Source organism: Vanessa cardui, chromosome 10 (assembly GCF_905220365.1).
Source record: "Vanessa cardui chromosome 10, ilVanCard2.1, whole genome shotgun sequence".
Lineage (NCBI taxonomy): Eukaryota > Metazoa > Arthropoda > Insecta > Lepidoptera > Nymphalidae > Vanessa > Vanessa cardui.
Window position 1 is genome coordinate 10,709,230 of NC_061132.1, and position 14,159 is coordinate 10,723,388.

At 31.9% G+C, this 14,159-nt stretch overlaps 1 protein-coding gene across 1 annotated transcript in view; it reads left to right on the top strand.

Moving 5' to 3' along the window:
* Positions 1-1,213: 1,213 nt before the first annotated feature.
* Positions 1,214-14,159, top strand: part of LOC124532756 — a 116,760-nt gene continuing 103,814 nt past the window's right edge. Inside the window, exons 1-2 of the mRNA XM_047107816.1 lie at positions 1,214-1,791; positions 3,556-3,699. Coding sequence (XP_046963772.1) covers positions 3,662-3,699 — 38 coding nt within the window. The 5' untranslated portion in view covers positions 1,214-1,791; positions 3,556-3,661. The remainder of the gene's footprint in view (positions 1,792-3,555; positions 3,700-14,159) is intronic.

Below are 14,159 nucleotides of genomic sequence, written 5' to 3' on the forward strand. Positions count from 1 at the left end.
CATTGGTTTGTCTCTTGTAAAATTCTTAGTAGCGACCCAGAGTCTCAAGTTTGAAGATACACTCCCGCGGAGTTGCATTGCATCCGAGTAAGTGTTATATAGGTCTATATCTATGTTGCTGGCTAGTCTTCTTTTAGAATGTCCCTCGCGGCTGAGAACATCATCATAATCTTTTTAAAATTTATTCCAATTCCGTAAAGTAAGCCTACAGTTTAAAATAGCATATTTCTGAGTTTTATCAAATAAACTGAAAATCGAACTATCGTCTTTAATCAAGTGACATACCTTCTTGTGTAATTTCTACATGTTAGTGTTGCCTACAAACAAAATCATTAGCATAGAACGGTGATTTATCTAAAAAAATAGAGGTCGAACTATCGATTTTTAATCTTGACTCGCGTGACGTAAATGATTCAAATACTTGTGTTATTCCTACATGTTGTTGTTACCTACAAATTAAATCATCAATCGATTTGAATCCTGTTCTGTCCCACTGGTATTTAAACTTAACTACCTACTTCGATATAGGGACTTCCAACTCGATCGATTTTAATGCAAAGGATAGCGCGAGTAAGTTATGAAAGATGATAAAGTGACAAAAATGAAAACAGAAAATTAAATAATTATGTAGGGAGAAGAGTTGTGTACTAGATACATCATATATAATAGTTAACATCACAGTTCACTATTATCGGACATTTTATTTTCATAGACATATAAAAATTGTTATCACATCAAAGGTATATGATACACAAGAGCACTAGTACGAAAAATATACCATGTATCATAAGAGTAAGATCAATAGTTATACCTATTAACTTGGGTACATAAAATTTAATGAAAATAAATAATAATAGCACTCTAAATTTAATTTTCAGTTAAAATAATTTTATGCATTTAAGGAAATTTAATATTGAATAAACCTTCAAACGACCGATTTAAAATCGTCATTCGCAGTAGTGAGGTTAAACTGTTTGTTTTGAGTTGGCATGAGTTATGTTGAAACAAACTATACGTACCGAAATGACATAAATAAACATGACATTATGTACTGACTGAGATATGGCCGCGTATATCTAAATATGTAGGTTATAGAAAAGAGCACATGGCGATGGATGATAGCGCGTCTAGGATTACGCTCGTTAGGCAGGTAGGTCTCGAAGGGCCGCGGGTTTCGCCGCCACTCGTAATGCGTGGAAACGTGGGCCTGAATGCCGCAGCGCGCCGGCAACGCCGCCGCCGCGCTCTCGACCGACGACCTCGTGTTATCGCCACCCGCGGTGAAGCGATACCGAAAAGGTCACCACACCGCGCTACCCACCATCCGCTAATGTCTTCGCCATATAAACAATCGCTGTTTTCACATAGATTCCATAAGCACACCGTGATAAAACATTCGTGTTGCGACGTGGCCCGTGCCCCGTGGCGTCGCTCCGCTATCTCTCTCTCGCTCCCCCCGCACCCTGTCGACTCCGCCCCCCTCGCGCCGTAACGCCGCCTGGCGGCAGCGCCGCGAAATGTATACGACGTCTATGTACACCGATGCCACTTCGTACTTATAATTTCGCTGGACGTAAATTTCGACCGAAACGGTTCAATGGACTTTTCAAAAACATTAAACGTGTCACGTAACGTGAAAAGTCTTATGCTACACAAGAAAACTAAAGGAAGTGGTGTTGCGCAACTCGTTTTTTAAAATATTGTGTTATCCAAGTGCCTTTTTCGTGTCCGCGCGTGTGAGTACGGTGTCGAGTCCCGTTTGGAGGCAATTTAACGGATTTAGGCTTAAAGGTGAGTACTTTTAACACCTAATACACACTGTCATGTTCGAATTCGATGAGAAAAGTGATTTTAAAAAGTTTAAAATGTTTAAAAGTTAACTTTCCCTTGTCAAAAAACTTAGTGTCTTAACTGCGTAAAAGCAATTCGACAGCAGCTCTCACTAGCTAAAGTAGACGGACACGATTGCACGAGCTCGAGGTCTGCTACTTTTGTAGCAAAAATGCACGTGCTCTCATTACGTCTTAAATATTACAATGTAGGTTTATCATGTGAAGACGGATTAAGTGATTTCCGTTCTTATATTTATCAAAAATGAAATAGCAGTATTGTCCCAGTATTTTCTGTTTCGAGATCGGGTGGTGGCCCATTGCTGCTTTCTGTTTAGGCCTACGCGAACACGGCTCAACTAGCAAGGCCACAAACCTCTTACTTGCCAAGTATATGGAAATCTCCAAAAGCACACAAAATTGTCAAAAAGAATAGTACAAAAGTGATTGACACTGTTTAATTAATAAAAAAGTCATAAGTATAAGTATACCTACATAAAAAAATAGTTTATATAGCCAAATGTAATTTCTAAATTTTTCTTAACTATTTACAAAATAACCAATAAAACTCAAAACTTATTCTAAATGTAACTCATATCATACGAGTAATATATTACAAAATTAACAATTAACAAGATCGTTTCAAAATTAGTATTTAAATTCTATTATTTGATTAATACGGTTTATTTGTTCAAGATAACGCATATTGTTTTGCTAGTTTCTTGTAACGATAACGAATTAAAAAAAATCTTATCACAAAACGCAAAAATGACTAAATAGTTCATTTAATGATACGGCAATCACTAAATTCAAAATATTTTACAAATCGTCGTACGAAAAATAAAGTTAAACAGGCATGCAACAGATAATAAATAATATAACTAAGTAATACCTAAGATTTTGCATAAATATAAAAAAGGTTATACTTTTCAATATAATAAAATGTTATTTAATGATTTTCACCCAGAGCTATAATTAATTACCATGTGTAGATCTCTCTCTTAATCTATATACAAGTAGAATTATTATACGTATACATAATATACTACATATATCAGAATTAGGGTTAACATTTAAATCAGTGTTGCTATCTCCAAGTGGAAAAAACCGAGACATTTCGGTCAAAACGAATAATCAATAAATACAGAATATAATTTGATGTATGTTATTATGTAAAAATTGTCGAGAAAATCTGCCTTACATATTTATGATTTTTTCTGCTTGATAAGTGATTATAAAATATACATTATATTAACTTTCTGAAACATTGACTATTTATATTTAAGCGATTTCGCGAGTTAGTTAAAGTAAATTTGATAGGTCTTATAATATAAAACAATGGACGAATTATGAAATGCATCGAAAACATCATTTCCAATCTGCTCTTTATATGACAGGGAAAATTATTAACAATAAATTCACATTTTTATCTAATTATTATTGAGTTTAACAATCCTTAATTTTGCATATTGAATAAAAAAAATAATACTCTTGTTAATTTAAAAGGGATCGGACAGTGTTTTTTTTTTAAAAATGAAAACCCACTCTACAGTAATATTATTATTTCATTATTTTTTATTAAATGCCTCAACAAATCGTAAAAGATGCGATTTGTTTTACGAGTAAAGTAGGAAATGAACACGTTTAATAATAAAACGATTTGAAAAAAATTATTACTCTAAAATAATGTAGATATGTATGAATACATGTGATACTTTGTCCGCAGGTTGTTGGTGTGGTTGTGTGGTGGTGTTGTGTGAGTGTAGTGTCATGGCGCTGAGCTAGCGGCCGGCACGGCATGCGCGCGCGCCGCTAGCCATGCCGGCTGGCACATGGCGCAGTACACACACAGGACACAGCCCATGCACAGGTAACAATAACATGTATTTAATTAAATGTTTAATTAAATCTTTCATTTATTATCAAACAAAATTGTTAAGTCCACATTACTAATAAGAAATACCTATATAGTTAGTGTATACGAAAAAGACTCGTCAAAACTAATCGAATGAACCCAAACTCCACAAGTTTACTAGTAGCCATTAATGTGTTTCATAATCCACCTCCATCATCAAATCAGCTCTAAAGTACCAAATTAGAATATCATTGTACGAACTAATTATGCTTCCAAAGTTACAAATCGTTACTACAGCTATTTCAAAAATGTTAAAAACGACATCTTAAATTAATTTACATGCTTCTGTTAATTGCATATATTCACTTCTATATAAAATGTTAATAAAAAACGTTCAAAAATTACTATTACTATTCGTATATAACTTTCGATGTCAATTTTACCTTTCGGAGTGTATAATTCGTTACTCTTTATGTTTATTTGTCCAAAAAAATCGTAATTATGTATGTAATGGCTGAAGAGCGAAGCAGATTTTTAAATATATTTATTTTATCACTCGTTCGTAATCGATTTTATTCGACTAAGTAAAGTTCGCTGTATTCGATAAATGATTATCTATATTTTTCTTTGTTTGAATCGTTCTTTCGAGTTATTTATTTCGGTTCCGAGCTATCGATGTTCCAAATGTATGTTAATTAATTCGATATCACACGTTATTCCGTAATCTTTTGCGTCTTTTAAAAACAACGTCTTAAATCCAACGTATGTATAAATACGTATATCTCTAACTAGTTTATTCTTTTGTGGGTTGGTTGAAGGTCCGTAGCGTAGCATTGGCATTAGTTAATTATAGTTGTACAGTTTATCTTGCATTTCAAAATAATATGCTCTTAGTTGGACATACTTAAAACATTCCTTCTCTAAGTATATAGTTTGGTTAAAACAATATATTTTAGGGTTGATACACATGACATTGATGTAAAAAAGGTGCAAGTTCGATAATGACCCCCACCCCTAACTCTAAGCTTAATAAGAGCAGTAAATAGGAATATTTGTAATTTCTTTAAATGGGACATTGCTAATATTCTATAATAAAAATGTTATATTTGTCACCTTATATAATACAATATGTATATTATGTATTATCTTTGATGCCGATTTAATCTTTGAAATACTACATTTATAATACTCACAACGTATCATGACTTTCCATCGGGTGTGATAACAGCCAAGCGCGAGTCTACGTTTAGAAAATACATATACGTTATGCTAGCTACAACTAGTATATCTAGTAATGCCATTAACTATCGTCCGAATTTGAGGGGAGCAGATTAGGTTCATGGAAAAATGTGGAAAGGCATACATTTTTATGGCATCATTTAAAATCGAAAATGGCGGACGTTAGCTGCAACCATGTTCGACCTTGAACTGCTATTATCCTACAGTTCTATTTTATATATAGATAGTACTCGTATTTATATCATAAACTATCTACGAATACCAAAAATCGGATATAATTATTTTATAGTTTGCGAACGATCCACATTAATTACTTCAGCTGTTTATAGCCATCTATATTTCAGGATTCCTTGAATCCATTCAAGGAGGCTTTACTTAAATTAATTATTAAACTACACAAGTGATGTTTAAAAAACAATAATAATACCTGTATATATATATGATCGTTCGTATGATTTCCTCAAATTAAGTGCATTTGTTTTTCCAAAAACCCCATTGTAATCGAAAGCGACTTGGCCGTTTTCGTTATGCTATCTCTACTAATATTGTAAATCCGAAAGTAACTCTGTCTGTCCATCCCTATCTCGATTAAACCACTAAAACGAATCAGATCGAATTTAGTATGAAGTAAGAATCACGAAGATGGACAGAGGCTACTGACAACAGCAGATATTACTGTGTGTATTATATAGATTATAAATAATAAATAAGTAATAAAAAAACTGTACATACATGATAATGTTTTGTTTTTTTTTTGTATTCTCTTTGCAAGATTGTTTTAAATATATTGTTTACATCACGTCTTATTCCGATTTAATTAAAAAAATGAACGAAATTATCTTATCAATATTTGCGCAATGTTCACTAGAGGTCAACTGAAGGAGGTCGGTATGAATTATTTCGTCCGTACAAAAATTACTATTGTTTCTTTTAATTAGCTATGGTTCAGTTCAATGTACGAAATAGAGAAATACTTAAAAAAAAAAACGTATTTACTCTTTAGATTTGTCTTTGAAATGAACTCGTTTACCATGCGATAAGAGGAAGTCCAAACAACAGGGGTCATTAACCTCTATTATCTTTTGCTAAATAATTAGATCAGACTTGCAGGTAAATTATATGACGGAATCAAAATAAATCAACTAGCTTATAATTTATATCAATATTAGCATAATTTGCAAAAATATGTTAAGATACTAAGTACCTAATTTGTTATGCATTAAAATGTAGTTGCTATTACCTTTTCAGTTGATTTAACATTCGTTCTATATGTTAGCGATGTTCAATGCAGTGATACGATTTTTGACTATTGCTTGTAAACCTATCCATTTTCCGGGATAAAAATATTCCGTGAATACCAAGGGTTGACCGAGTTCTATTCAAATTCATCCAATCGGGTTTCGGCGTTGCATGCACGGACAGATAATAAAAAATCTGTTTTTTTTTTTCACGAACACATACACGATAAATCTTTTCCACGTCGATAAAATATATTTAAAAAATACACACATACGTATGTACGTACATGGCAAATGTAGATATAAGTACACAGTAAATGCTAACTAAAGTTACAAAAAGATAATAATATATTTTATTTCTTCATATAAAACTTATAACAATACCTAATTAAAATTGTTCCTTGCCCCGATAAGATAAAATTGTTTGTAGATAAAAATAATCAAGAGACACGCGATTGCGAATAAATTCTTCTAGACGATAATATCATTACGTATTGACGTAATGATAGTGTCGTACAAATATATAATTAATCACAATAAGAAGCTAAAATTGGCAAAATAAAGAGGCTATAGGTAGAATAATTCCTCTTAAGATCCTGGTCTAAGAACGCTGACAACATTATTTTCATAGTAAGGCTAATCTTCTTAATAAATACTAGCGAATTTGTTCATTTACGACATCATTTTAGAAACAGCTAAAATGGTCAGCGTTTCATTTTCTATATTGTCTATTAATTATAAACAAAACCTTCCTCTCGAAACACTTTTTCTATTAAAATTCCGCATCAAAATCCGTGCCGTAATTTTAAAGATCTAAGCATACATAGAGACAGACAGCGGTAAGCGACTTTGTTTCATACTATGTAAAGAAGAGTGAATATGATTTCGCTCTTAAACTATTCATTAGATTGAGTTGAAACTTTGGTGAGGTTTTCTGCGTAAGTCACCCTTAAGGACGAGAATATTACTTTGTTTTTCCTTCAATGTTTTATACAGACCTTTATTCGAATCCCTGTGTGGTTGTTGTTTCTTATGTAACATTTGTTTCGAGGTAGTACGAAATTTAAAAATAGTTACCTGTATATGAGTTAACGCGGTGGTAGGGCTTTGTCAGGCTCGTTTGGGTAGTTGCCAGCCACGCTTCATTTGCACCGTTAAAACATCAATGCGTTGCATTGCTTTGTGCGCATTTTATAGACGAGTAACCCAGTGTAATTCACAGGCACCAGACTTATGATATACTATATGATATTGATGTTGCTATGTTTGGTGGTTTGGTGGACGGAACGTGATGTTTACACTTCGCCCAGAGCCAAGTGGTCCTCTGCCTTTTTAAATAAACAAATTATGATCGATAGCTCGCATTCATTTAAGCTATTATTATTATTAGACGATCTTACGCCTGTCTTGCCGAAGGCGATTGATATGCGGAATCAGGAAAATGTTCACTGTATTTTTTATACATATAATGTAAAGCTCATATAATTAAGTTAGGGATAACGTTTACTACGATTAAATTCAGTCTTTACCTATATTAAGATAGACTTGGTACGATGAAAATATTTTCAATTCTTATTAAAAACGGTTTAACAAATTTCTACTTATAAAATCTACATAAGTAATTGAGTGTTACGTAATATTTTTGGCATTTTGTGATGAGAAATAAAAAAAAATCACCGACACAACTATTAACGACGTAAGATCTTTCTGTCTAACTTCGCATTTTAATGACAATCGGCAGCCTCAATAATATCAATCCTATCTTATTTTAAAATGTTAAAATTATTTATAAATTTGTTATCTTACATAAGATTTATCATAATCAACTCCCCTAATCCCCCTCTCCTTCTTTAAGAAAACTATTAGCCTTCTTAAAACTATTAGCCCCACCCTCTAAGACTGCTTGCGTGATATTTAACGTCTATATATTTGTTTTTTGCAAAAAAAAAAACGACAAGAATAATATCACTTGTGATCGAATACCTACTTAAATCTAAGTTAGAATGGTATACTTATTAATTTGAATAGACAGATTGAACGCATAATCGTGTCGGGTCGATAGTGTGCAGGTACCGGCAGATTATGACGCAACTTCTATTTGGCAAGGCGACCATGACTCCGCTACTGTCAAGGTCTTAATAGCTTTCAAATGATGTGTGAAATCTTAGATGATAAAATTAAAATGAATACTGTTGATAAGAAGCAACAACTCGTACTAATATCAATACGCTCCGTGGTAGATCTTACTTTAATTTAAGGTTTGCATGGTTGTAAGGCTTTGTGCAAATCCATCTGGGAAGTATCACCTACTCTTTACTTTTTCTCTCGTTACCAGTATTATCACTTAGTGTTTTTGTGTTCCGTTGTGAAGCATGATTGAAACACACCTTAGTTTATAAGGTTACTGGCTCACTAGCGATGTACAGAATGTTTAATTTTATTACAGCTCCATTTTTTTATGGACTCTTGTGACCAATAAAGTGTTCCATTTGGTCCATATTATAAATCAAATAAATATGTAGGTATTTGAAAATTGAAAATATTCTTTTGAAATGCTTAGCCTACAAACTTTGAGACATTCGATAAATATTTATTGGTCAATTATTTATAGACACATACTAGGTATAATCTGGATAAGAGCCAACTTTGGGATAATTTTTTTTTTTATTTTTAATTTATTTGAACATGAACTTCAAATACAAGAAAGTTTTAACTGGTTGCCTGCCACAAATTATAAAGATAAAATTTTCATTTTTAATCTAAACAGAACTTAAATTCTGTGATTTGAACGTACGATGAAGAATTTTTTGGGAGTAATCAAAACATGGATGGTTATTTTTTTATCAATGGCAGAAATGCAACTCTTGCTATGGTGTGGTAGCCAATATCCTCAACATGTCTAATGTCAAGGGTCTAAAAGAATTTGTTCTTTCTATTATGATTTTATTCCCTTTGACACACCCTTACCCAACTATACCTAATCCCTTATTTCATAACGAAAGTAATTTTTACCAAAGACTTCAGGCAAATTTAGCTGAATTACACTTTTTTGCTAAGTAAGCGTTTGAAGCCTTAGGCTGTTTTAATATTACGAGAGAAGGAAAATCCTTTTTATACATTGCCTTTGAAGGTTCTGAATTTCTTTTACTTATGTTTTCATTTGGTAGCCTTTGTTTTATAAAATATATTGAAACAAATACGAAAAGTGAAACTGTTTTGGATTGTGGCAATTTTTATTATATACACATTTCTAATATAAGTCTACTAATAAAGAAATTAAGAGGTAGGGAAAAAAAAGGATTTTAACTTTTGGTATTATATAAATTACGAAAATTCATTAGAATAATTAAAATATTTGCGTATTTTGAAAGATAAGACGTTTATGACACGCTGAATTTGTAGTACCTATTAAAGTTATTTCTCATTTCATAACGGCAGAAAATATTTATATACACCAAGGACAAGATATGTTAGACAAGGTCACACATACAAAAGTATGGAATTTCTGGAAATATCCAGAAATTCCATACGACCTATTTAGTCTTATTTTAAAAGTAAATCCAAGTAAATTTTAGCCAGTCTAGACTAGTCAGGTCACAGTTATAGAGCGCGACTCCAAAACAGATATCGATTGCTCTAAAATAGAATAGGCGGCTGCTTTCGCCTCCACTCACTGATAAGTGGGCTAAGTATTAAGTGTCTCATCTGAGATGATTTTTACGGTCTCACCGTGCTATTTGCTGAAATGCGTCTTTCTTTCGCTAGTTTTTACATTATCAAAATAATCCATGAGAGAATGAATATTAGAGATTTGGCTATGTGTTTAGCTATTTTGTTCTTAACCAAGCCAAATAAAATTAATTTTATTTTATTATAATCAATGACATTTTAATGTTTTTTGACACATCTAGGATTTCTATCACCTAGATTTTATTATATATTTTTCATTTTAAAATGCAATATCATTTTATCGTACCAAATATAATATAATATAATATAATAGTTGTTAGATGTGAACGTTACATTACAATTTTTCTAAAGTATAATATTCTATCAGGCGTATCGGAAAGTTAATTCAGTTAGACTACTAGCCGTCAGTGTTATGGGCACGATAATAGATATGGGCCCGGCATGGGCAACAGGCGAAAATTTTAAAGGATAGTCAGGTAAATTGTATAGAATTATGTTTCTACTTTTTAAAAGCGGAATACAAAAATGTCGTGCACTCTGAATAGTGGGATATAATGGCCTTTGTAAAGCAGACGGTTATGCTATTGTTATTAATTGAAAAAAATTAGGAACAGTGATCTCATACTGTATTTGCGCAACTTTATGACGTAACGCTGTTGAGATTTGTCAAATGTTAAAAACGAATTGAATAATAAATCTTAATGTATTTATAAAAAATAACAGGAACTGGTCTTCAAGACTTAAAGTAAGTAGATTTTAAGCAAAATCCAAGGCTGCAGTTCGTGTAAAGTAGTCTGGTCATTTGTGATCTCCGAGCCCCATGCTGTAGCGCAACATTCCAGCTCTAAGCCCACGCATTTACATCTTAAAACCTATTTGCATTCCATGTCATAACAAGAACAAGTTGAACAAGTGCTCTAATAACCGGTGATGGCGATATTGAGATGTTAAAATGTTATTATCAATTATTCTCTGTTTGTTAATTGTTAAAAGTGAGTTCAGTAATCTAAGTATTAAATAATAAACGTTATTAAATGACAATTATAACTGTGTAGCTGTGTTTGAGCTTCGTGTTTTGTTCCCTGATAGAAAAAACCTTGGATAGTTGGACAGTGTTACGGTATATAGGAACAATTATTTTTCTTACCTTATAAAGTAAAATTATTGGAACGCCTAAATAAAATCAAGTAAAAGTATGATAAATTTAAAAATAAAGCATTTAAAATCGAAAGGTCAGAAGTTTTGCATGAAACTTGTTTCTTTCATTTTGCAAATATATTCGTATGTTAACTTTTGAACAGTTGTAGGAACAATATTGTTTTACGTTTTAACATAGTCATATTCTAGTGGTGATTCTGAGTACCGTAAGCAAATGCTAACCATTATTTATTCAACCGCCAAACAAGAATGCTTTGTATTGCTATTATATAGCTGTATTCCTGTTTGACGAGAACTCGTGTAATTACAATCACAATTTCCGAACGAACCCTACTAAGGATACAAGCAATGATTTATTTACTTAATTCCATTTACAATTGTATTACGATACATTAAATATTATCACAAACTCAGCAAGTTCGAAACTAAACTGTATGAGATGATAACGAATATAAATAAGTACCCATTTACCATTACCACAAAGAAGTTATATTAAACAGCAGTTTTAAACTAAACATTAGATCAATTACGCAAAAATCGTCTCCAAGATTTAATTTGGAATCCCTTCCAATTATTTTAACGCGAAAGTTGAATAATTGCCTGTAAAAAATTGGCATGGCCATTAATTTCATATCAATAATTTTCTTTTATATATAGAAAATATGGTAGTGAGATCCTATAATGGGTTTTCTCAATCTAAAATATTCATTGCTTATCGGTTTGCCTAGTATTACTATTATTGATGTTTTTCCCAATTCTCTGAAATAAATTTTACTTACTTTTATTTAGACATATATATAAAACCATTACAGAACCAAATAATATGAGTATTACCTCATAATTCTGGTTTCGGATAAAAGAACGTTTCAATAAGACTTTTGAACCGAACTTTTATGTACAAAGAGACACGTAAGACGAGGGGAGGTCCGAAAGTCCGCGGAATGTTTTTGCCTTCGTTCTGATAATTATTATTTTTAAATTTGGAAACAAGTCAAAGTCACTAGGGCCATATTTGTGTAAGCAACTATCGAAAATTCTCTTATTTAACACGCCTTCGGACAACTTACCACTTAATTACCCTCATGGTCATTGTATGGGTCGCTGCCTTGACTCAGACTAAATGTGGTGAACCCGTGTCTCATCACCAATGAAACTTTACTCTTAACCAAAATCGGTATATAATCTTAGCAACTTTTCCAACAATGATTGGCTTAGCTAATTTGCTATTGTGATTGTTCTCGCCGTTTTTACACTGATTTTTGTCACACAAACAACCTTGGATAATGTATACGAATTAAAAATTTTGAATTGATAAGGGTTTAAAGTGGCCCTGTTATTAAAGTTTGACCTCACACATGTGCTAAAGAAAATCATTAAACATTAATTATCAATTGAAGTTGACATCAAGTACCGAAGTGGAACGGAAATTCCATCAATTCGACATCACTTATTTCATGTCCATAATCCGACACTTAAAGAGTGAGCCAGCTATGGCTGCTTAACCGACTAATTGAATGCCCTTAAATCATCTGTCAATGTGACTTTTAACCGATTACAGAGATACTAAGTGTACGTAAAGTACAACTGATTCACTTGTTTTTTTTTTTTTTAATTGGAATTATTCTAACTCTACTAAAAATATAAATTTGATATTTGAAACAGTAATTGTTTTATTTGTATTGATTTTTACTCAAATAAAATGCATTAAATTGTGTAAATCGCTTTCAATAATACGATTGTGTTATTGTATGTAATTGTAATTGCTAATTTTAGCGTGCATATGTATTTGTATCAAATTGAATGGTAATAACTTTTTCGTTTTTACCTTTTTACGTAGCTGATTCCATATGAAATTTAGTTACTAAAATACATGATAAGAAGATAATACAATGATATATGATATATATATATCCAATAATATATTCTCATCCAACGAATATCATCTCGTAGACGGACTCGAGAAGTTGGTTAAGTGATGATTCAAAAGTGAATTGGCAATTCTTTACAGGCATTAACGTCGAAAGTTTTCTTTATTTTTTTTTGTACCTATTTCTCTGCATTTGAGATTTGTTGGTAAGCCAAAATTCTTCTGCACTGTTTTTGTGTTTAAGGTTTGACTCAATGAGGGTATTATTTCAAATTTTGCAGAATAATTTACTGTCCTACATTAATTTGTTGTTTTCGAAAAATTATACAAGTTATATAGTTATGCTGTAATCTTTTTAAAGTGATTGTTTATTCAATAATCACTGTAAAAGACAATAACGATTCAGTTTTTTTTATTAAAATTCAAATAATTTCGCAATAAAAGGTCATGTAAAGAATCTCGAATGAGAGTGCAAGCAAATCGTTCATGTCTGAAAATTAAGCAGGTACTAATTACTCCTGTTTAGGTAACTGAATTAACTATCTTTGTTTTTTTCTTAATACTCATGATATTTATGAAATTGTATACAAATAGCTGAAATAAATCAAATAAACTTAAAAAATATCGCGTGACTAGAAAACACACCGCGTATGTATATGTGACGCCATAATCTTAATGTACTTATGATGATGAGAACCAATACAAGTCATTAATATAATTAGATGTAACTGTATTTTATGAATTCATTAAAACAAAGGAAAAAGTTTTTGCGAGAATTATTCGAGTTATTAGAATTGCATTATGATATATTTTAATTAATTAAGATTGATGGACGAGGTAGTTTTTAAAATATTATGCAACTAGGAATATACTTTATATGGAGACAACCCGGGAACAAGCAGGTTTCGTGTCAGGTAATGACACGAGAGAAGATATAATGAGGGTGAAACAACTAAGCCGAGAGAGGACAAGAGATCGATACTGCATGTGCCTCATAGATTACTTTCAGGCCTTGACTATGTAGGACCGATGGGCGGAACTTAAAACTCTATATCGCGAAGGTGTCTATGGTGAATAGTACCACCATCTCCGAGAGATGATGAGAAATTGATTTCAATTAAAATAAAGGAAAAATACACATGGTGGAATCGAATGTCTACTAATTTTTGTAAATTTTTAATTATAACGAAAAAAGTCTGGCCGTATAAGTTATGATATAATTATAATCACGATCTTCCCAGTTCCAAACAAAAAAACAACCATTCAAGTACCTAATTAGTAAA